Genomic DNA, 23,019 nt, shown 5'->3' on the forward strand with positions numbered 1-23,019 from the left:
ATTCATTTTAGTTTATTTAGAATCATTTATATTTTTATGACACATCTTTTTAAATGTATTACCATCTCATCTCATTTTCTGAACCGCTTTATCCTCGTTAGGGTCGCGGGGGGTGCTGGAGCCTATCCCAGCTGACTTTGGCCCAGAAGCAGGGGACTCCCTGAATTGGTGGCCAGCCAATTGCAGGACACAAGGAGACAAACAACCATTCACGCTCACACTCATACCTAGGGGCAATTTAGAGTGTCCAATCAGCCTACCATGCATGTTTTTGGAATGTGGGAGGAAACCGGAGTACCTGGAGGAAACCCACGCAGGCCCGGGGAGAACATGCAAACTCCACACAGGTGGACCGACCTGGATTTGAACGACGCGCAAACCACTTGTTAACATTTAAGCCTATTTTTCTCAATGGATACTTCAATTAGTTAAATTTATTTAAAATATTTCATATATTTTTTACATGGGGGCTACACTAATAATGGAATTGGATGCTTAATTAGGCCTACGGAAATATTGGTGGTAAAAATACTGAGGGGGGAAAAACATAATTTGTACATGATATGGTAAATTCATGGAAAAAATGCACATCACAAAAAATGCCCACTTGCTGTCCCAATCACTTGAACATTCTTTTTTTAAAGTATAATACTAACACTGAAAATAAAACAAAGCAAATGACTATTTATGTATGTAAATAAGTCACTCACTACTGTATTGACTTTGAACAGGTTGCGCGTGCGTGTCCGCAGCCGCGCGCCCAGCAGGCAGGGCTGGGATTTTCGGGTTAAATATTCAAAATGGCGGACGGAGGAGCAGCGAGTCAAGATGAGAGTTCAGGACCAGGTAATGATTACAGCATTTTACATATTCATACTCATATTCAAGCGGCCGCTCCAATTTACGAGAAACGAATCTACACGTGGGGGGCAAACGCGATCTTGACGGCACGGGTCGACAAAGACCCCCCCTCACCGATTCATCTCTCAATGCTAGCCAGCTGTAATTTGACATAGCAGGAAACGAGCTATTGGACGGACGACGACAAATTACACGGGCAAACATGCCTCCCCCTTTGTGTGATTACACGTCTTTAAGGTCGCTACATATTCATACCGCTGTCGACAAACACGACTTAGCATATTTTATTTATAGAAAAACGTAGCGGCGTAATCGTGTGACACAATAGTGCATTACAAGACAGGCGGTTTGGTTGAAATGGCGAGCGAGCTAGCATTAGCATGGGATGCTATGCGCTCGGCTTTGTGCGGTGCTTTCTGAACCATCTTTGCATATTCATTTATTGGCGAGGCCAGATCCGGTATACTGTGCTTACTGTTATTACGAGTTGGAATTAAATAGCTAATTCATGCTTTTGTGTTGTTATGCTAGTATTACCTGGGCACTTTCGGTATGATTTTTTTTTCTGGTGGGGGGGCGTTTTTCCCCCCACCAGTCTTTTGTGCTCGGCGCAGTGTGGAGCTACAGTAGCCTGTTGTGTTATTCATGCGGGCCTGCCTGAGCCGGAGTGCGGCGTTCAGCAGATTTCATCTGGCGGTGATCGGCCGCTTTCGAAAAAAAAACACGCTGAAAATCGGTCTCTTCGACTGCATGTTTTTTTTAATGGCGGCATTTTTTAAACGCAAAATAAACTTGGTATTGTCGCGAGAAGTGTTGTTAAAGTGATTTCATACCCTCGTGTGCAGTGAAGGCGGCATACCCCTGATTTGTTTATGTTTTCAAAAATGATGATCGCAGACTATTTGGGTGTACTTTTGTCTCCTTGCACAGGTACAAAGATCGTACCTGTACCCCCTCCTTTCCCCCTTTTCCCACCCTGAGGCAAAAGTGAGGCCCACTTCCTGGAAAGGCACAATAATAACAGGCAGCTAGAGCATTCTTAACTGTTCACTGGAGCCTTCATGACTGGGCAAGACACAGCTTGATGTTTTCTGTTGTTTGCTTAAAGGGGGGGGAAGCTGCTTATTTTATGTGTAAAGTCGACAAACTTGGGTATCAAGCTTCTCATTGGAGAAGTTCGAAAAACTGCACAAAAGAACAAATAAGTAGAGCATTACATCCCTACTTTGACCTGCTGGCAAAAATTTGAGAAGAGCTTGACTAACATTCCCAGTTGATGTTTACAGTAATACCTCAATTATCGCGGTTAGTGTGTACCAGACATGGCCGCAATAATCTAAAAACTGCAAAGTAGGGTCACCGCTATTTAATAAAATCTTCAGTGCTGAGTCCTAGTAGCAAGAGTGGCTTTCTGGTTACGAGTTTCAGTGAAGATTTTGACATTTTTATACACTAAAAAAATAAAAATAACATTTAAAAAAAATTCTTCAGTGCTGAGTTCTAGTAGCAAGCGAAAGACAGGGGAGTTGCTTCCACACGTTATTATAAGGCATGAATTTATTGGCTGCCATTGATGGAACTCAACATGAATTCATTTGAAGTGGGATTTATATATTAATAAAATAAATATTTTAAAAAAGTTATCATTTAAGTGACTAATAATGGAAATATACTCTGTTAATTGCCTTCAATAAAACTAACATTTCTTTTATCATTTTTTGATTTTGATTTAGGGGTCATGGTGGTCGAGTGGTTAGCACGTCTGCCTCACAGTTGTGAAATAGAGGGTTAAATCCCTGCTGGATTCTGACATTCCTGTGTGGACTTTGCATGCTCTCCATGTGCCTGCGTGGATTTTCCACGGGTTTTTCCCACCTCCAAAAGCCTACATGGTAGGCTGGGTAAACGTACAAAATTAGGTGTGTGCGTGAATGCTTGTTTGTTTCATTGTGTCCTGTGATTTGGCTGGCAAACAATTCGGGGTGTCTGAACGGAGCGGGGGATGCCGGAGACTATCCCAGCCAACACCGGGCAAAAGTCCGCAGTCAGAGTGAACCGCTACACCATCAAGTGGCTTCGGCAAAACATATCTTCAGAAAAATCGTATTGGTTCAGAAGTCAAAAAGTCAATGACGAGACATCCCCATCTAACGCTGTTAATGGCAAAATTATGTGCCATGTTAAGGATTAATGCTTACAATAATTAGAATAGACAGGCTAGCAAATGGGGTCAGAGCGTTATGACCTTTTAAGCGACCGATAATTTAGCCCAAAGGGTGGCGCAAAACATGCAGACAGACAATGAAACAAACACAAAGCGTCACCACCAGGTTGTTTGTTCCAATTAATTCATGTTGAAAGTTCCATTTCTTCAAGGTATGCATTGTTTTATTTATCCAAGCACACTTAATATTGTTTTGGTCATGTTTTAATTGTTCGCATTGTTTGCCACCTAACCTGTAGGGAAATTGTTCTCCGCCCTTGTGTGTTTGTGTGTGTGTGGGCAGGCAAAATATGCACAATGGCTTTGCAAGGCAAAGCAAGGTTTTGAAAGGAGTGTTTTGTGTCTCCTCCGGATGTATTTTGTTATTTTAATTTGACTTCATGCCGTATGAAGTTAGTCAAATGCAAGGCGATGCAAAGTAATTATTGTAATGGTGCTAAAAAGTCTCAAGTGTCACTACAGGGAGGGTGCTATAATTCAGTCGAATTTTCCAACTAAATTTACAATGCCGCAATATTAAAGTTGGATTGTAAATTCTCGTGTGTTCTTCTTGTCACATTCTTCTTCCTTTTACCACGTCCGTTTTGTTCAGGAAAAAATGTGGCAAAAAGCCAAACAGGCTTAATCCTTTGATACTGGCTCAAAGTGTAGTGAAGCGTGCTGGCAGCTCAAATGATATGTTGACGTCAAATATAATGATGGATTGTCACATTTTGGCCAAACTTGTAAGACTCTTTGAATCGTTTTATTAGATTGTCATGTCATACGCCCTCCAAAAAGTATGTGATTTATTCAACTCCTGAATATTTACATCAGATTAAAAAAAATCCATTTGCATCCTCCCACTTTTACCTCATTTAATCAGTTATACAGTTCACCCTGATTTCAGCCTTGTAGTTGCATCATGAATATTCATTGATGTAAACACGGGTGTTATGAATAATGCATCAGCGGCAGTAATAAATTCAGAACATGCCTTCCCGAAGGTACCGAGAAAGCTCCATTCGCTCCGGCTTCTCAACCTCGGAAGAACAAAATTGTAACGAATCACAGTTGTATGCTTTGCTGTACACCTAACAAATAAAATCCCTGTTTTACGCTTCATCTCATATAGTGACTTCACAGTGTCCCATAATAAAAGCTACAGTTTTACACTGCACGGTTAAAAGCATATGTAGTTTTGGATTATAATTTAAATAGGTAAAAAACATTATTATTATTAGTATTTCAATAGTGTGGCTTTTGCGTTGTTTCATGTTAACTAGACAATACAACTCTTAGAACATTCAAACTCCACAGAGGGAGTCTAAAACGCATTACTCAGAATTTCACACCAGTTATCTTGACATGTTCTGCGTGTATGATGAATATTATCGGCTTTTCGGGAAAATCTGCATGTGCTAATTAAGTTTGGTCTCTGTCTAGTGTTGAATCGTTCCACTCGCATTAACCACTGACTGATTTCATTGGATAGCTGTGCTAATGAGATTGCCTTTTAGAATTCTCTGTGCATGGTAAGTGTCTAGCACCTTGTGCAACAGCAACCTTTTTCTAGCATTGACAAGGCAAGAAAGTCTGCTCACCTAACTTGTTGAAACAAAAGGCTGTATTGTAAACTAAAATGCTGTTTGGCAGTGGTTTGGGTTTATTTAAAAAAAATCATGTGCACTAAACATGGTACAAAAAGTTAATCTTGCCAAAGCATCTTGCAACAGTCTTGTATTCTACACTGTGTTCTTGACATTATCCAATGGGATTTATTTCCCTGGCTGGAGAGAGTTAAAGTGGTTTCCAAATGTGTTTAACTTAATTGTTGAGTTTGTTTCCCTTTTCCCTCCCCAAAAAAGATAAAAAGCTTTCACTCTGAGCTCAGTGCAACTCTGCATATTGATTTCAAAGAGATTTTAGTCAAGTGTGCATGCATTCAATCATGCAAACCAGCTTTTTACGAGTATGGTGGGGTTTCCGTGTTACTTGATACCTTGATTTTCTAAACCTTGGTATAACTTCAAACCGGTTATCAACCCAATGCTGGTTTGTTTTTGTATTTATTAAAAGGAGAGGGTTTGTCGCCCACTCTGCCAGTCTCTGTGAATGACTATATATTTTTTTGTGATTGTCCAATTCAGTCCCTCAAAATAATAATGTATCTTCACACATCTATCCATATTGATTGTATTGACCAACAGAATAAATTATCCACATTATTGTATACCTTACAACAGCCATTCTCCAAAAATTATCTAACAAAGCTCAAAGAATCTTATTGCATAATTTTTCAATCACCTATGTAAGCCTCAATGTGTCAAAATGTAAAAAAAACTAAGAAGACTACTTCTTGATTAAAATGCACATCAAATAAACACATGAATGAGTAATCAGAAACTGGATGAGTAAAGAAGTTAAAGTGGTTAGTTGTAGCAACTCCTCCCTCTGGACTGTGCTACACATTCCAGTCCAGTCGTCAGGCTCCACTGGACATGTGCCCCTTCCGACCCCCCAAGTATTAACACACACAACTAAAACGAATTCAGCTCTTCTCCAAAAGTACAAAACTAATGAAATGTAAAAACACATCAGAATATGCTAATTCCCCCCCCCTTCCAAGCGCTTCATAAACATTGGCAGAAATCCCCCTGCCACCCACTTGCGGAGGAATGCTTGAGCCACAGGGGGTCGTGCCACTAATGACATGCTTGTGTTGTATTAATGTGGAGTTATTTCTTTCCGATTGACTGAGTACCCCCACATTGGCCGCAGCCATCCTGCACTATCCCTCGGGTCCGCAAATTCTGCGGATTCTCAGAAGTAGCCGCCCTTTCCCTGTAATCCGGGCTAGCTCCAGCCGTTACCTGCTTTTACTTAATTAATTTTTAGCTATGCCCTTTCCTGCTGCACCATCTTCCTTCTTGCCTCTTTTTTCCCCCTATCGTCCTCCAAAAGACATCCAATTAATATGCTAATGAGCTGATAAATATTTATAGGGGCCTTTCAATTATGCAGAAAGCTTTCATTTCGTCCCGGTGTAAAATGCGTCACTTGCAGGACTTCAAAGTCTTGCATCGCTAACGAGGCGGCAAAGATTTGCATACGGCTTTAATCAGCTGAATACTGATTATGCGTCATTATAGACTTGGAAGAGGCAGGAAGGGTGAGAGCCAATGTGCCAGCTACACTTGTCATTTGTTTCCTTCTAGCAAGAGAAGGGAAACTTTTTTCACACGTACATGGGAGTGTCTAATCTCGAACGCAGTTGTTCTGAAATAAAAAAAAATGACTTTGGGAAATGAAATCAAGTGAATTATTTAATCCTGTATTCAAACCAATCCCATTATCTACAATCCTTATAAAGTGTGATTTATGGATGTGTATGTATGTAAGTATGTGTATATATATATATATATATATATATATATATATATATATATATAATATAATGTGTGTATGTGTGCGTATATGTGTGCATGCATACATGCATACATGCATGCCTACATACATACCATACATGCATGCATGCATGCATGCATGCATGCATACATACATACATGCATTCATGCATTCACACATACATACACACATGCACACATGCACACATACACATACATACACACACATACACTCACATACACTCGCATATACACACATACACTCGCATACATACACACACATACACATACACACACATTTGTATACCCTATCAAAACCACGAATATGGAGGTGAAAATTGTGAATCAGGGGGTGGCTTATATGAGACAGATTGTAAAATTCAACGATTTTAAGGGTGCAGCTTATAGGTGGGGGTGACTAATATGTAAGAAAATACAATGTGTCATTGTTTACCTTCAACCTGCACAAGGGACTATGATGGAAATTAGCCCTCTGCTACAATCTTACATATTTACATAGATGTTCATTAACATGAATATGAATATGTTCATTAATATGTGCTTTCCCTGATTAAATAAATCAAACTCAAACTTTCATAATTGAATGAGGAAATCAATTTATTTATTGACAGAAGCTTGATGTTTCAAATTTGAAAGAAAAAAGATGTGATAGTTATCGTGATAATTATCGATATCGACCGATAATAACATTTTTTGTCATATCGCCCAGCTCTGACTACAGTAGTACTAGTGCATGTTTTTCCTTTATTTTTTTCTGTTGTTATTTATTATTGTTTAAATGGCGATATCAAAGTACTTAGCGCAAGTGTTGTATGCAAGTCACAGTTTTCTTGTACTAGAATTGTGGTAGCAGTAATTTGGTGTTACTTAGAAGTTAAAGTAGAATAAAGGAAAATTACTCACCTATTAAAAGGCCAACCTGACATAGAGGAACAATGAGCTGTTTCCTGAGATGTACTGTCACCTTGTGGCATTTTCTAGTTATTGCTGTAGATTTGAATGTAGTATGTGTATTAAATTCAGCGTTTGTCTGCTAACATTGTGCATGTAATTAACATTTTATTGATGGTATTCGTGATATTTGCAAGAAACCTTTTCCTTGCACTCCAGCGGTGAATCTATGTACGCTTCCATGGTTATCATCACACCTCTGCCTGACAAAAGAGACAGACTTTTGGAGTGTGTGACTTTAGAGTTTGCACTGCACTGACGAGCAAATGAGGAAAGAGAGAGAGAGGGAGGCAGGGCCACAAGAAAAGAAGCGCGAGAGAAGGAAAGCTGTTAAACCCTGTTAGTGTTGCTCGCGCGCGTCTCCCAGTGTTACTCAGTGAAGCGCTACTGCTGCTTTTGAACTCAGCTTGCCGGCCGCCGTCGAAAGGGAACGATGCAGTGGGAGTAGCATTGTGCCGGACACACTGTCATTCGTGAGGAAATAGCCCGAGAGGGATTTTTTTTTCCTTTAAGCTTTCCAACTATGCTTGAAACCACAGGTGGAGCTTGGTGAGTTTTTTTTTTTTTTAATGTATATGCGGCTTTGATAGAGTTAATTGTTTGCAGTCAGTGGCAGTGTTAACTGGACAGTTTTGGATACTTAAAATTGTCACGTTTTATTATATTCCAAACGGTCCTTCGTTGTTTCAACTGCAATTATGGGATTTTTTTAACATTATGCCGAGACGAAATACACTCAGGAGACAAGTATTCTAACATGATCATTTCTGTGTTTGAATTGAATTATGACTCTGCCTCCTCTCTGCTTTTTGTAGATGTAAAAGTGAATAATCAACCAGAAACTACTAAATGTGCAATGGAAAGTGGTGACAGAAAAACTGGTGAGTGACCCCATTCTTTACTTTGCTTCTTACCTTTCAACAGGTCTCTTGCACAAATATGCCTCAGAGCAGTACCTTTTACATTTACTTAATTGGACTAACTTTTACGAGTTTGACACCTAACCACCTGACATTGTATGTCTGTATTTTTCTTTCACTTTGAGCTTGTACTTGTATTGAAGCAAAAGCATCCTTCAACTCACCAGATGCCTGATTGACTGCCTTTATATCTGCAGGGATCCAAATCAATGGATTGGATTTTCAGAGGCCGACCGTGCCAACCACAAGTGCAATCACCAATGCACATGCACAAGCCCTCCTCCAACAGGTAACATATTTCATTCTCAAAATTTAGTAACATTGATATTTCTGCTTCAACTAAACTAAACTTTATTCTATTGCAACTTAAAACTCAAAAATGCACCAGCTGTAACAGTGCTCTACATAAGATTTGTGTGTTTTTTTCCCAATAAACCAAACACTAAGTGTACCAATATTTAAAATTATTATATTATATGAGAAAATAGTGAATGAGAAGAATAAATATTTTAACCATGTGTTGTGACATGGTTTAATGTGCAATCATTTTATGGTTTATGTGAATAAGCCTATCCCAGTTCTTCGCTTTTGCTCTGAATTGCATTATATTTTTGTTAAGTAGAAACAACGGTTTGATTTTTTGTAAGACTTTGTTTAAATATTTTAAATAAATCGCTTTTCATCATTTTAAATTTACCGATCACTTAAAATCTCTATTTTCAAAACCCATAATACATCACACTTTCACCAATGGTTTTCAAACCTATTACGGGAAGTACCACCGATTAGCACTATGTCGTGGATGGCACTCCAATGCCTTTGGACAAAAATAAAAAGTCCAATGCCACTTAAATATGAGCGTTCATTGCTAGTATTTCCAACTCAAATAAATTGGTGCCCACTAATCGAAGGTTTTGAATTAAAACATATTGGTGTAGTATGTCATTTGGTCATTTGTATAAGCAACAGTTTGGAGAAATAACATTGCTTTTATATTTTACAATAAAATAATCACTGCTTACTTTTCATATTACAAACATATCTTCTAAATGTGATAATAATCTCTTATTTTGTTCTTGAATTCTCTCAAAATTCCCTTTCTGGCTGCTGTGACCTTTGACCTCATCCCACAATATCATTACCTCTTCTATTTTATATTACAAACATTTTTTGCTTATTTCAGAACAATTCCTTCTATTTGTTCCTGAGTTATCTTAAACACAATACATAGAAACCAAATACAACATCTGTGCCTTCTATACGTATCACCTACTGAATACGGAAATAAAGAATGTTAAAATTGATTGTTGATTTTCTGAATTTTGATTATTTGAACTTTGATATGATAGCAACACAAAGTCACTGAGTGTGACAGAAGAGAATGGCTTCCACTTTGGAGATTGAAGAAGGAATTTAAGTTAAGTTTGAAGAGGTTTGCACTTCTGCGCTCTTGTGTGCACACACAGGCAGAAGGAACTCATTTAAATGAGCCCTAGCTCCTTTGGCGTCGCCAGGCAACAAGGCAGATTAATCAAGCCTGTATGCTAATTAGCTGCTCCCGCCGTTGCCCGGAAACAGATGGCAGGAAATATGCAAATCTATGCAGGATTTACATGTGCCGCATAACAGCTATTTTAATTAGCAATTGCAGTGCCACCCCTCCCTCCCTTCCCTTGACTCAAAAAGCTGCAGCACATTTTGAAGCGCTCATCGTTGACTTGAAATCCTCACCCTCACACCGAGAGTACAGACGCTTACAAAAGATCAGTTAGGAGATGGCTTTTAAGTTTAAAAAAAAAAATCTGAATAATAGATGCTATCAAGCCTTTTCAGTACGTTTCCCAAGTCAACAATCCTTATTTTATGCCTCTTCCCTTCCACTAGTTAAATTCGGAAGACTCGGGAAGTGCGCTTCCCACCTCCGTCCAGCAGAGCGCGTTGCCTCAAACCCAGCTCATGTTGGCCGGGGGGCAGATTGCAGGAGGCTTTTTGCCTCTATAGCCTTGATTCTTTTGCTCCAAGGCAGATCACCTTTGCCCCCCCTATCTGCCTGCTTCATCTCTGTGGCCCTCTTATTTTCCTGAAGCATGTTTGGTGCCAACAGGTTGACCACATGTGGACTTAGTGGCTACATTTCACAGCTGATGCCATCATATAGTTGCAAAGACTAGTTAGCTTCATTAATGGAATTTTGGTTTGATAGAGACATCATGGATGTTTGCACTTATGCCTGGCTCAACTGCATGAGCCCCCCATCCCCTCTACTTAGGACAAATAAAGAACTCCCATGTGTACTGTATTTATAAGTCAAACCAGAGAAACAACGCACAATCAAGTGTAAGTCATATTTTTGGGGTTCATTTTCATACAGCCCCACAAAAACTTTTTGAATTACACTGTACCTGTTTACCAAACTGTCAATCTTACTCCAAATCCTCAAAAGTTTGTATTTTCACTCTTTGCCAAACATCTTAAAACCTGGCTGTTAGAAGGACAAAATTGTGATCACAACGCAGCCGAGAACTGTGCTACAAGTGTGCGTGTATGTGTGTGTATGTCTCATTGTTTATCTTCAACTTACACAAGGGACTAAAAATGGAAATTAGGCTTCAGCTATAATCTTACATATTTACATATATATGTTCATTATCATGAATATGTATATGTTCATTAATAGGTACTGTCCCTTTTTATTAAATAAATCAAACTACAAAAATCATCATCCATTCCTCCTCTCGTCTGATGTCCTCATGTATTTTGGTCCTAAATCGATTTCAATACCAATAATATTTTTAATTATTTCAAAATAGACAATGCCTTCAGAAGTAAAGTCTCTCCAACATGCGCAGTTTTAGTTGTGGAAAATGTATGCAGTTATTTTTTTTTACTGACTGAAGAAATCATAATTTTACATCATATTCCTCTGGCGCAATCCCATTCGACTCTGCACTGGTATCAAAGTCAATTCAAGTTCCACAAAAGCACTACTACTAATTCATCTATTCTCAAGTGTATTGTACACTTTTGACACCTTTCAATTGTTCCTCTTGTATCACAGCTGACTCTGACCCCAGCCCAACAGCAGCTGCTGCTCCACCAGGCCCAAGCTCAGCTCTTGGCTGCGGCCGTACAGCATTCAGCCAACCAACAGAACGGCACTACTGGGGCCAGTATCTCAGCCTCTGCAGCCACGCCCATTACCCAGCTACCCCTGTCACAGCCCATCCAGATCTCTCCTGTAAGAAACAATGGCTGTTCAAGTAGGACTGCGTTATATGGGAACACATGTTATACATATATATGTCATTGTCTTTGACAGCTCCAGCAGCAGAATTTAAGTCTGCCCCAGTTTGTGCTGGTGCAACCTGGCCACCCAATCGCCACACCTCTGCAGCCTGCTCAGTTCATCATCTCACAGACACCGCAGACCCAGCAGAGTAAGCAAAACAGGGGTCACAAGGGGGGAGACGAGTTACCGTAACAGAAGCATTTTTAAAAAAAATCTTCCATCCCCTGACTTTTGTATAGGCATACTGCAAGCGCAGAGTCTTCTCACTCAACTACCTCAAAGTCAAGCTAACCACCTGCCAACGCAACCGAGCATCACCCTCGCAACACAGGTTGGTTGTATTCTGGTTACTGTGTTTCTGGATAAACATGTTTTGTGAAACCTTTGGCACTCAATTACGAATCTATTTGGCTCATGTTTTTCTTTCGTAACATGCAGCCTGCAACCCCTACCCGTACCACGGCAGCTACACCCATTCAGTCGCTGCCTCACAGTCAGACGACGCCCAAACAGCTGGACACGCCCACTCTGGAGGAGCCAAGTGACCTGGAGGAACTGGAGCAGTTTGCCAAAACCTTTAAACAGAGGCGGATTAAACTGGGTTTTACACAGGTACCTTGTTACATACATATGCAGCAGAGACTCTCAAATTCAGTTAATCCGAGGTTCGGTAACAAAATACTCCGGCTGAGCCACATGAAATATTCCACAAAAGGGACTTTTTTTTCAGAAATTAGTCCAGCCTTCTAAATCTTTGGGAATAACGGTTGAGAACATGAATGGTTCTTTGGAACGTGAAGAATGATGTCTTTTCTGTTTTTTTACATTTCTGTGACATGAACAGCAAAACACAAAAAAATGGAATTTACAAATAATCCAATGTGTTGTGAAGTCAGTTTGGCTTAGGTCTTCACAAACACCCCTGAAACTGCCATAAGCCTAAAATGGGCTTGTTCGTACTGTAAACAATTAAAAGATAAATGAAATAATATTTAAAAAAATAAAACAGTACGGGCCAATGATGTACCACACAAAATTTTAACTGGAAAGGGCATGCAAATTCCTTTACCATGAGCTGCAGTTGGCACCCGGGCCACAAGTTGCAGACCCCTGATGTACACCATTATATGGATTCTGTTATATCGAGATTTCTTTTGCCTAAACCCTTTGTGTCCCTCCCTTTGACCAGGGGGATGTTGGCCTGGCCATGGGTAAACTTTATGGAAACGACTTCAGCCAAACAACTATCTCTCGCTTTGAGGCCTTGAATTTGAGCTTTAAGAACATGTGCAAACTCAAGCCACTGCTGGAAAAGTGGCTTAATGATGCAGGTTTGTCCCTGAACCTCCTCATATGCATTCATGCACCAAGGGTGTCGTCGTCGTCGTCTTGACGGTTCCTCGGCTTTACCTCGTTTTTCCCCCCGTTGCGTCGGTGCTGTTTGTGCAGAGAACCTGACTTCTGACCAGGGGCTGTCCAATCCCAGTGCCCTTGGTTCTCCAGGCATGGGCATTGAGGGGATCAACCGCAGAAGGAAGAAGAGGACAAGTATTGAGACCAACATCCGCGTGGCCTTAGAAAAGAGCTTTCTGGAGGTTAGAAACCAGTTGTTGGAACAACACACTAGTACATAAAACAACGAACGGCTTGATCGTTGTAGATGATAAAAGAATCGGTGGTCTCGAGTGAGCTATGCTGACAAGGTCTGTCTGGCTTTTTGCCCTCTTCAAGCAGAACCAAAAACCTACCTCTGAAGAGATCACGATGATCGCTGACCAGCTCAACATGGAGAAGGAGGTGATCCGGGTCTGGTTCTGCAACCGCAGGCAGAAGGAGAAGAGGATAAACCCCCCGAGCGCAGGCGGCATGGGTGGAACCCCCATCAAAACCATCTTTACACCCAGTAGCCCTTTGGTGAGGAAGAACATGCACACGAAATATACTCAGTCTGCTCATTTGCCTGTAGATTCATGTCTCTTTTGAACAGATGTGGGCATCACAGCATCCATTTGTTGCCTTCAACAATAGTGCAGCCTACACCAGCTGAAAACAACATTTATTATGATTCATATTTTTATTTTTCAAGGTGGCCAGCACAGCAAGCCTGGTGAACAGTCCGACTATAAACACCTCCACCACGCTGACTGTAAATCCAATGCCTCTCACCAGCACCAGTGTCTCCAGTTTATCCTTCACAGGTATGTGTGTCATGGTGCATACCACTAACTTGGTCAACTTATAAGACCAGACAATTGAAATAATAAAAATAGCTCCTTAGTTAGTATCTGCTAACTATTCTAATCTTGTTTTTTAAGTGGAAGAAAGTCAAACTTTTACAGTGTGTCATGTGACTCATGGCTGCTATAAGATAAGTTGAATGGTGAATAAGCAACTGTAGGTTGATGGTAGATTGTCATTTATGCTGTTTGTTAATTGATTGCAGTTTAGCAATTTGGTGTCAAGACACTGAATTGAATAAAACTGAAATTGAAAAAAAACTGTCTATGTTGTATCCTCAAAAAAAATGGGCATCTTGCTCAATCTATGGCAGCCAATGATTGAAAGGAGTGTCCTGTAAAGATTGTCCAATTCTATAAAGTGTATTTCCTGCCTTCCTCCTAAGGCACAACCGTTGGAGCCACAAACACTGCATCTGTCATCTCCACCACACCCGTGATTTCGACAGTAACCAGCTCTCCATCTCTAAGCCCGTCCCCGACGTCCATTCAGTCCAGTGCCATGGAGAATAAAGTCACTGCTCATGCGCAGACCATCGTCACCCAGGCCCCGACGTCCTTAAGCAGCACCCTGGGGACTGGCCAGCTCATGGTGGCAGCCCCCGGTCTGTCGGCGGCGTTTCAAGGGGGCGCACAGTTGCCCACCAGCGCTAGTTTTGCGGCCATGGCTGCCGCAGCCGGGCTGAGTCCAGGATTAATGCCCTCCTCCCACTTTGCTCCAGGGTTAGTAGTTCCTTACTAGGAATTAACTCTTGATATCGCATCATAGTTTACAACTGATTTATCTACATTATTTTTTGTGTTTTCAGTGGGGCTCTTCTTAGTCTGACTCCCGGCGCTCTCATGAACAACAGCACGCTAGCAACCATCCAAGGTACGCATTACCGAGAATTCATTTCAGATTGTCTACAAATATCTTAGGATTTAGATAAAGTTATTGGTTAGATGTGCAGCAAATGTTAAATCTTCTTGTAACTAATGTCACGTCGCAAAATGATTTGAGACAGTAATGTTACACAAAGGGTTATTAAAATTAGGAAATAATATACAGCTCACGTTTTTTTTTTACTGCATCAATTGCATTTTGATTGCCAATAAAGAGGTTTTGTACCAGTGCGTCCCTCGGGGCTTGCTAAAATGTTGAAATCATTAATAAAATATCAAAACAATTAAAGCCGCTAATGAACACCTCATGAATATGTATATGACATAAAGAAAAATAACATTCCACTACAGTGTTATTGAGATGAATGTATTCCCTTGCATACTAAAAGCTAATTTAAACATCCCTTCCAGACAGACAATATAGCCCTGCTTGGAATGGTAATGTGTCTGATGGATTTTCCCCACTATAAATTTAATCACCTCATTAAAATGACATCTACATTTTCCCATCTCATTAAATATACAGAATAAAAAAAATGCAAGTAACAGTTTCAGGAAAAAGGCCAGGTTTTTGACAGAATCCTGTCTCATTAAAGCAATTTTTTAAAAAGTAATTTATTTACAGAATGAGTTAGGCTTTCTTATAGGAAATTTAGCTCCGAATTTTAGCAAATGGACTGTGAATTGACTTGCACATTGACAGGACATTGTACACCTCACTAACTATTTTAAATAATCCTTATGCCCACTATTCTTCCTCTTCATGCACCCTATCAAAATTAATATTAATATTCATACTGCCAGTAATGAAAAAATCTAGTAAGTATTGATATTTTATAAATTGGCAACCAATTCAATGTGTCCCCCGCCTACTGGGTTAGCACCCCGCGACCTTTGCAAGGATAAGCGGAACGGAAAATGACTGATATACGTAGTACATGTGCAAAGTTCATGTACATATGTATGTTGGGGACTAACAGCTTTGCACGCGCATAAATGCCAAAATGTACTTTCAGTTTTTTTTATTTTGGGTTAAAGTCCAGTTTACTTTGAGTGAAATTGATTGACTTGAAATTCCAGGTTTTGCCCACTTTTCAAATATTTTCACTCCTTGTCTTCTCAGCGCTGGCATCGAGCGGCACAATCCCAATAACGACATTAGACGGTGGCAACTTTCTGTTCGCCAACACGTCTGCCAACGGCACATCCAACCTGGTGACCACGCCGCTCTTCCTCAACCCCCAGAACCTTTCGCTGCTCACCAGCAACCCCGTTAGCCTGGTGTCGGCCGGAGCGGGCGGGCTACAGCTCACCACCGACACCCACCATCAGGTCTCCGCGGCAGCCGTGCCTGTGCAGGCCACCACCATCACCACTGCCTCAAAGGCGCAGTGAGTTGGGCCAACCCCGGATCGACGGCCCATTTTATTCAGCCGCGCACAGTGGATGAAATAGGCAAGGTCGTATGAATATTCACTCGGCGCTTCACTAACAAATACTCATCCGTTCAATAGTATCCCATATTATTTAATCCCTTTTGCTTTGTCCCCACCCAAAAAAAACAACTCCAAGGTTGTGCGAGATGCGTTCTTTTTATGATGCGAGGACATTTCTTTCTTCCAACCTGTAGCCAAACGGGGACTGTCGCTCCTCAAACCAGCGAGATCATTTTTCTCCTAAAATCATCATATTTTTACATAATACGTCCTTTTATTTCACACTGTTTAGACTTTTTTTCTTTATGAATTTAAAAGTCAACTTTAGGTTGGTACTGCAAACGTAACGCTAACCTCGTAATACACATTATCATTAATGGGGATCGCCGGTTTCCTTTTTTTTTTCTTCTTTTTTTTCATTTTGGACAGGCCTTGACATAACTCATATCAGTTTGAGTTTTATTTTAATGTGTGTAAATATTTATATATATATTGGATTTTTTTTTTTGCTTTTTCCCGACTTAATAACTTAAATCTCTTTTTTTAATGTGGTTGTAAGGCTTTAAAAACAAGTAATAAGTGGCCGATATAAAGGTTATCATTGCTTTAAGTCGCGCAGGGACCCGTTGAGTCTCTACAAGTTTCTCTTTCTGGAAACACTGACTTTCTACAGCCGCAGAGCTTCTTTAAAATGATGTGGACTGTAGACACTGATGGAAAATGACTGAAAACTTTTTAACAGCTTTAAAGGCACATGGCGTGAAACCATAAACAAGGCAGACGCCTGTGTTTTGTAAAGCATAGAGTGACACTGAGACTTAAGTAACCAAATGATCCACAAGGTTAATATCACCTGTCAGGGGCTGTGCTCGTCACACTAAATGTCTGGTGATGTTGGCTAAATAGATTTTTTTTGTATCTTTTTCTTTTTAATGGTAGTACCGTCGTATCTACTTGTGCACAGTATCTGTACCAAAAAAACTGGATTGATGAGCTGGGAGAAATGTCCTTTTCTTTTCTCTCTTGATATACCAAAAATATTTGTTCAAATAACTGTAGGCAGTGTAGTATAGTCAATATATTTATGAACAGAATCTCTCCATTTTGTCAGTGGACTATCAAAATGCAATAGTTTGATCATTTTTCCAAAGAAATGTTCCCCCCCACTCTTTCATAGATTATAATTGGCAGTACAATTGACCAAAAAGCGAGGAAAGGGCTGGGCTGGAGCATGGCAAACCTGCTATTTTTATTTCACTGGGCGTCGCCCTACCATTTGCTCCCAGAGCCATTTGATGGCTTCGTGTTTAACTGTGTTAGTAGCAGCATTTGGGCATATGCCAAGCAAGAATAACTCCTTTTGCGGGCATTTGTACAAATATTTCAGCCATAAAACAACAGCTTGAACCAAAGTGGTTTTTCTCAAAAGTGGCCGTGCCTGTCTGAGCACTGCAGTTGCTGTTCACAAATGTCAGTACCTGCTTTTCTTGATTTTTCTGTGGTTGGAAATGGGTGGATGTAATGATGCTAGCTTTAACAGCAAGCTAATTCTTTTTTTGTTTTGTTTTTTTATAACCTTCATTTGCATGTTTGGTGAAGCATTGTTTTTTTGGCTCTATGTTGACACTAGGGATGGGCATTGGTATTGATTAAGAATTTGATGATTGTTTCAGTGCCATTGACGATGACAGCTGGCCAATTGTGTGATGTCTCAGTCTTCTGCCGTGAGTTTAAATTAGTCGCGAATGGACACTTTGTAGTTGTAGACGCACATTGGTTCATTTGCTGCCAGTTCAAATGGCTGTCAACGTCAGTGGCAATGTGTGAGTTGATTTTATAGTTTGATGAAGGGCCAAAATGGAGTGCACGGCTTGGCTACAACCAGTTGAGGTGCCAATGATGGTTACTCTTATTTTCTTATTGAAATTTTGGCTACAATTTACTCACCTCAACATGAACATTAATTTATTGGTTGTTACTAACGGCGATGGATGTCCAATCGCTAATGGCTGGGAAGCCTAGCAGCAATTGAATGAGGAGTTTAGCGGTTTTGGAATTTTTTTTAATGGTGAAGCAATTATCAAGAGTTTTGATTAGGTGAATTAGTTAATCGTGGAATGTATACTGCTATTGAACACTAAAATAAAAAAATCATTTTTCGAACACCTGCTAATGTTCAAAAACTACTGGTTAAACAAAAGATTTAAAAAAGAAACCAGACAAAATGTATATTTTTTGTGACTGATCGCACAGGCCTAGTAACCATTTATAAATATTTAAGGTGAATTTCCTCAAATGCCCATCCATAGTCTAAACATACAGTAAATCCAATCATGGCTACCTTTTGAAACAACACGTTAGTATTGCTGCGCCCAAAGCTTTCCCAAGCTCTGCTTCTATTCGTCACTGCAGCTTTCGGGCCGTGTACTGTTCTATGCCACGTGTTCAACTCAACTCCACATAATAGCGTAACAGTTCTGCTGCTTCGAACTAACAACATAGCTGTGATTAGAGAAACCAGTGAGGATGTTGGTGGCGAGATATCCTCTTGTACTAATTTCCTGTCATCGACTAATTTTGACTGAATATACCTCAGCAGCACTTAAAACGAAGATTCACCTTTTTCGATATTTCTGTTTTTTAGAAGTGTGTGCAATGTAGAAGTCACTTTTGGCTTGCTGTTCACACTTTGTACTGCTACATGGAAACCGTACATAATAGGATAACTACTGCTTTTTCTAGTACTACTATTTAGTTTTTCTCGTCAGACGTTTTATGCTGATTACTCTTGCCAAAGTAATAGCCTTTCGTTTTGCAGCTCGGCCGGCGTATGGCCGACGATGGAGGCCGTTTGTAGTCACGTGACATTCAGGTGCGTTAGTGAGCAGAAGCGGCGCCATAGGATGTCACTGATATACGTATTTATCTGAGGAAAGACCTAAGAACCTGAGAAATGTTCTTTTCTTAATTCTATACATATACATATATATATAAATACATGTAAGATATTCATATTTTATATTTGAACTAGTGTGTTAACAGGACTGAATGTAGTGTTTTACCCAAAAGAAATTGCCCCCCTCAATCTGTTTTTTATTTTTAATATTATTATTATTTTTTTTATAACTGATAAGATCACACACAAAAAACACTGCAGTGAAGGCGCCAGTCAATGAGGATAGGAGGCGCCGTGACGCACAGGTCCTCTGGTTAGTAGAGCAGAGGCTCTAAAGTTCTCTTTATTTTTTAAATTTATATATTCATATTTTTGGTTGAGTCATTTTGGACTTAATTTGCTGTGCTGTCTTTAACAATCATTCGTTTTTATTTGTATAACATTTTGCCTTTAACTGATTTGTATAGTATGAGAGGGCACGATCACTGGCTTTCATTGTTTGACAAAGATGATAAATGTTATCATTTATGCCTTATTGTTACATAGATTTGATTGCATTGTAGCGTGTGTGTGTGCGCATGTGTGTGTGTGTCTGACCTTCCTGTCACCAGGTGGATTGTCACTTACACAATACAGGTGGCATTTTGAGTGAGATTTAATTGCTACCTAAGTATTTTAGGTGAGACTACAACAATGCCTACAAGAAAAGCTTTACTAATAATTCCAACTGGTGGGCTTGAGTATGTGTATGAGTGAATGTTGTAGAGCATCGAAACACAGTCTGCAAACTGTTATGTAGCATTTCTCCACCAATGAGTGAAAAAAAAGATTCAATTATTTTTTTTTCTTCAAGGGGCAGACAACATCAAGTATAAATTACGTTTATGTAAAAGATGGTTGCTCAAAGGATTTAAGTATCCCAATTGCCAATGTAGAAAATGCTTATGTATAAAAAAAAAGACCCCTTTATAGAGGCAGCTGTTTTGAGTGACGTCAATGGTTTTTAACGACGCAATGAAAAGGGGCGGGCAATCTGGGATACTTGCATTTGATTGGGCAAAATATTTCGAGCATTGATAAATTGTTGTCCCCCAGGTTGTGTGGCCACTTCCTGAAAATACTGGCTTTGATTTGCTTTCTGCTTGTTACACAGCAGAAAAATATTTCAGTTTTTTTCTTTTTCAGTTTAATAAACAAGATTTTTTTTGCTGGGATGAACATACTAAAGGTCTTGTCTGCCCCTTTAAATGCTTGAAATGGATTGCCATCATAACGAGCGCTTCTGAGCTGAAACCAGCACAGGTGCTTTATGTTGAGTTATGTTTGTTTCCAAATAATATTCTACCATAATTGATTAAATAATTTCCGTTAAAAGCTTGCTTCAATATTGAACTTTGTTCATGGAGTGCCACAAGGCTCTATTCTAGGTCCTAAATACTATTTGGGGAACAAATTAATTTTAATTTTAATAAACTCAGCTGCAATTGACGGTATTAGACAAACCAAAGTTGCTTTTAGAATGGACTGTTTTTACATTGACCACATCGTAACTTTGACATATTACCACATATAACACTAGAAAACCCTTAAACAATCAAATTTTTGTTCTTGCAGCTTTAAAGTTTTTACTGTCCTTGACGGTGATGATGTGTCTAACTAGGGGTGTCCAATCAGCCTAGCATGCATGTCTTTGGAATGTGGGAGGAAACCGGAGTACCCGGAGAAAACCCACGCAGGCCCAGAGAGAACATGCAAACTCCACACACACAGGTGGACCGACCTGGATTTGAACCCAGGTCCCCCACTGTGAGGCCGACGCGCTAACCACTCATCCGCCGGGCTGCCCTCTAACTAATCAGTCATGGAAAAATGGGGAGTTTAACTCTATATTTTTGTTCTTTTTAATCAAAGAAATGACATTAAATCCTAATTCCACCTTTATCTAAACAAAAGTTTCACTTGTTGGTGACAAATGCCATATTATGGTTTCAGAGTTGTGTGATTTTGTTGTCTGGCTTTGCTTCAATGCTTCGTTTTGTTCTCCTGTTGCAAACACCTGGTGGATACGTACGTTAAAGTCGACCCACCGAATTTTTGTTGTTTCTATTTGTTTTTTGGATGTTGACAGATAAAACGTGGGCACACCAGTATACCTCATTTCTAACTCAAAAACTGAGTGAAACCTGCTTTAATCTACTTATTAAAAAAATGTTTTAAAAAATGGTGTCATTAGAGAAGCCCACTCATTCTTGATGTAATGCGAAACCAGTTATGGTGAATGTTTTATTTCTTTTATTGTATTCCTTGCCCCCTTTTAAGTTTGACAATCCCGCTTCTGTTTAAACTCTACGGTGCATATGCTTTATCACCCCCCAACCCTCCTCTTTGCTCGGTGGCGCCACCCCATGGTAACAACATTAACCAAAGACTAATAAGTGATTGTACGTGTATGCGGCCCACCCTTCCTGCCTCACAGCTCCCCGTGGAGCACTTCACCCACTCATGTTTGAGGTTCTTAGCTTTTGACTGCACGCGAATGTCTTCGCCACCCGGCCTGCTCGGTGCTGCGGTTTTCAGTGCCTGTGGGTGGGCAGGTGTACCCGGAGAGGGGCTTCTTTGACGGACACTTTGTTTGTGATAGCTGGGTGGTGTTTGTTAATACACACTGAGGGTTAATCCTGTGCACACTGGACATGCTCAGGACTTCATGTCTTTCTGTCTCTCTGTGAATAGAACCCATTTTTTCGCCATCTTTCTCTCTATTGCTCTCTTTTTTTTTTCAAGACAAAAAAAAGCCAGGTCAGGACATCCCACAGCCGCTAGATTTCATTTCTGTAAACACATATCACCCTCACTCACTACAGACTGATCAACTGTGACACTATGCATTCGGTGACACTTCGCTCGACGCTTTACTCCCGAGTGAGGCGTGGAGAAACTTCTCAAGCGCTATTTATCCCAAAGCAAAACTCCAAATATTTTGAACTTTTTTTTTTCCGTTCGTTTGTTTGTTTGTGTGTGGACACAATGCAGATACCAAAGATATCTCCGTCAACTGTCTCTCTCTTCCTAACCGCCCTGCAGCATGTGTATTAAGAGACAGACCCAGCACTGGCTTTGAGTCCAAGCCTCAGTAATTCCAAAGCTTAAATGTATATTTTGATATATTTCTGACAACAACAACAAAAAAAGTATGTGGAATATTAGTCTTGTTTGTGCTCTTTTTTTTTTTTTTTTTTTCTCTGTCGCAGCATGGAACTATTTGCAAAACTGTCTTACTGGGTTGAAGACATAGTATTTTTGTATGTTTTTGGGTGTTTTGTGGGATATCAGCCCAAACAACGGTGGCTTTTATCAAGAGTTAAAATATAAAAAAAATGATTAGGGGAAAAATGTACATATTCTGACTGTCTATCTTCAGAAAGGAATTGTGTAAAATGAGTCACAATGGACACTTGGGCTCACTGAAAGGAATGTCCCCCTCTCCCCTTTTTTTCTTATTCTGCAGTCTAATATTTCTAACAGAACTCTTAATGTAAAGAGTCACCGTCTTGGACTTAAAACACTGAGGGACACCGTTCCGAAAAATGAAAATAAAAAAATAAAAAAGCGCCCCCCAGTGGTGGTGGCATAGAACTGAAAGACTTGTAGGAGGTATAAGTATGTGAATCAGGATACATAGTAGATTTTGATGCATTTGTCTGCTGTATTTTTTGTTTTTATACACATATACAAATAATCTTTTACTGTAAGTGTACAGTTCTCTTTTGTTGTAAACATCATTAAACCATTTTCAAGTGTTTTGACATGATTTGGTTTTTTTTAATTGACATTTATCTGTTTAAAAAATATTCGTGCATTACAGGGTTAAGCAGTTATTGGAAGTCTGTTATAGTGACTGAGAAGAGCATCA

General features: G+C 39.8%; 1 protein-coding gene across 1 annotated transcript; it reads left to right on the forward strand.

Annotated features, from left to right (window-relative positions):
- Window positions 1-727: 727 nt before the first annotated feature.
- On the forward strand, window positions 728-22,912 carry LOC144086821 (POU domain, class 2, transcription factor 1-like). Its single transcript, XM_077616949.1, has 14 exons — window positions 728-846; window positions 8,259-8,324; window positions 8,561-8,652; window positions 11,422-11,601; window positions 11,683-11,800; window positions 11,892-11,983; window positions 12,091-12,264; window positions 12,842-12,983; window positions 13,102-13,247; window positions 13,384-13,566; window positions 13,739-13,850; window positions 14,276-14,612; window positions 14,699-14,763; window positions 15,898-22,912. Exons 1-14 carry the CDS (start codon window positions 801-803, stop codon window positions 16,167-16,169), a joined length of 2,025 nt encoding a protein of 674 aa, XP_077473075.1. The 5' UTR covers window positions 728-800; the 3' UTR covers window positions 16,170-22,912.
- Window positions 22,913-23,019: the final 107 nt, after the last annotated feature.

The sequence above is a fragment of the Stigmatopora argus genome, chromosome 13 (genome assembly GCF_051989625.1).
Source record: "Stigmatopora argus isolate UIUO_Sarg chromosome 13, RoL_Sarg_1.0, whole genome shotgun sequence".
NCBI classification, from domain to species: domain Eukaryota; kingdom Metazoa; phylum Chordata; class Actinopteri; order Syngnathiformes; family Syngnathidae; genus Stigmatopora; species Stigmatopora argus.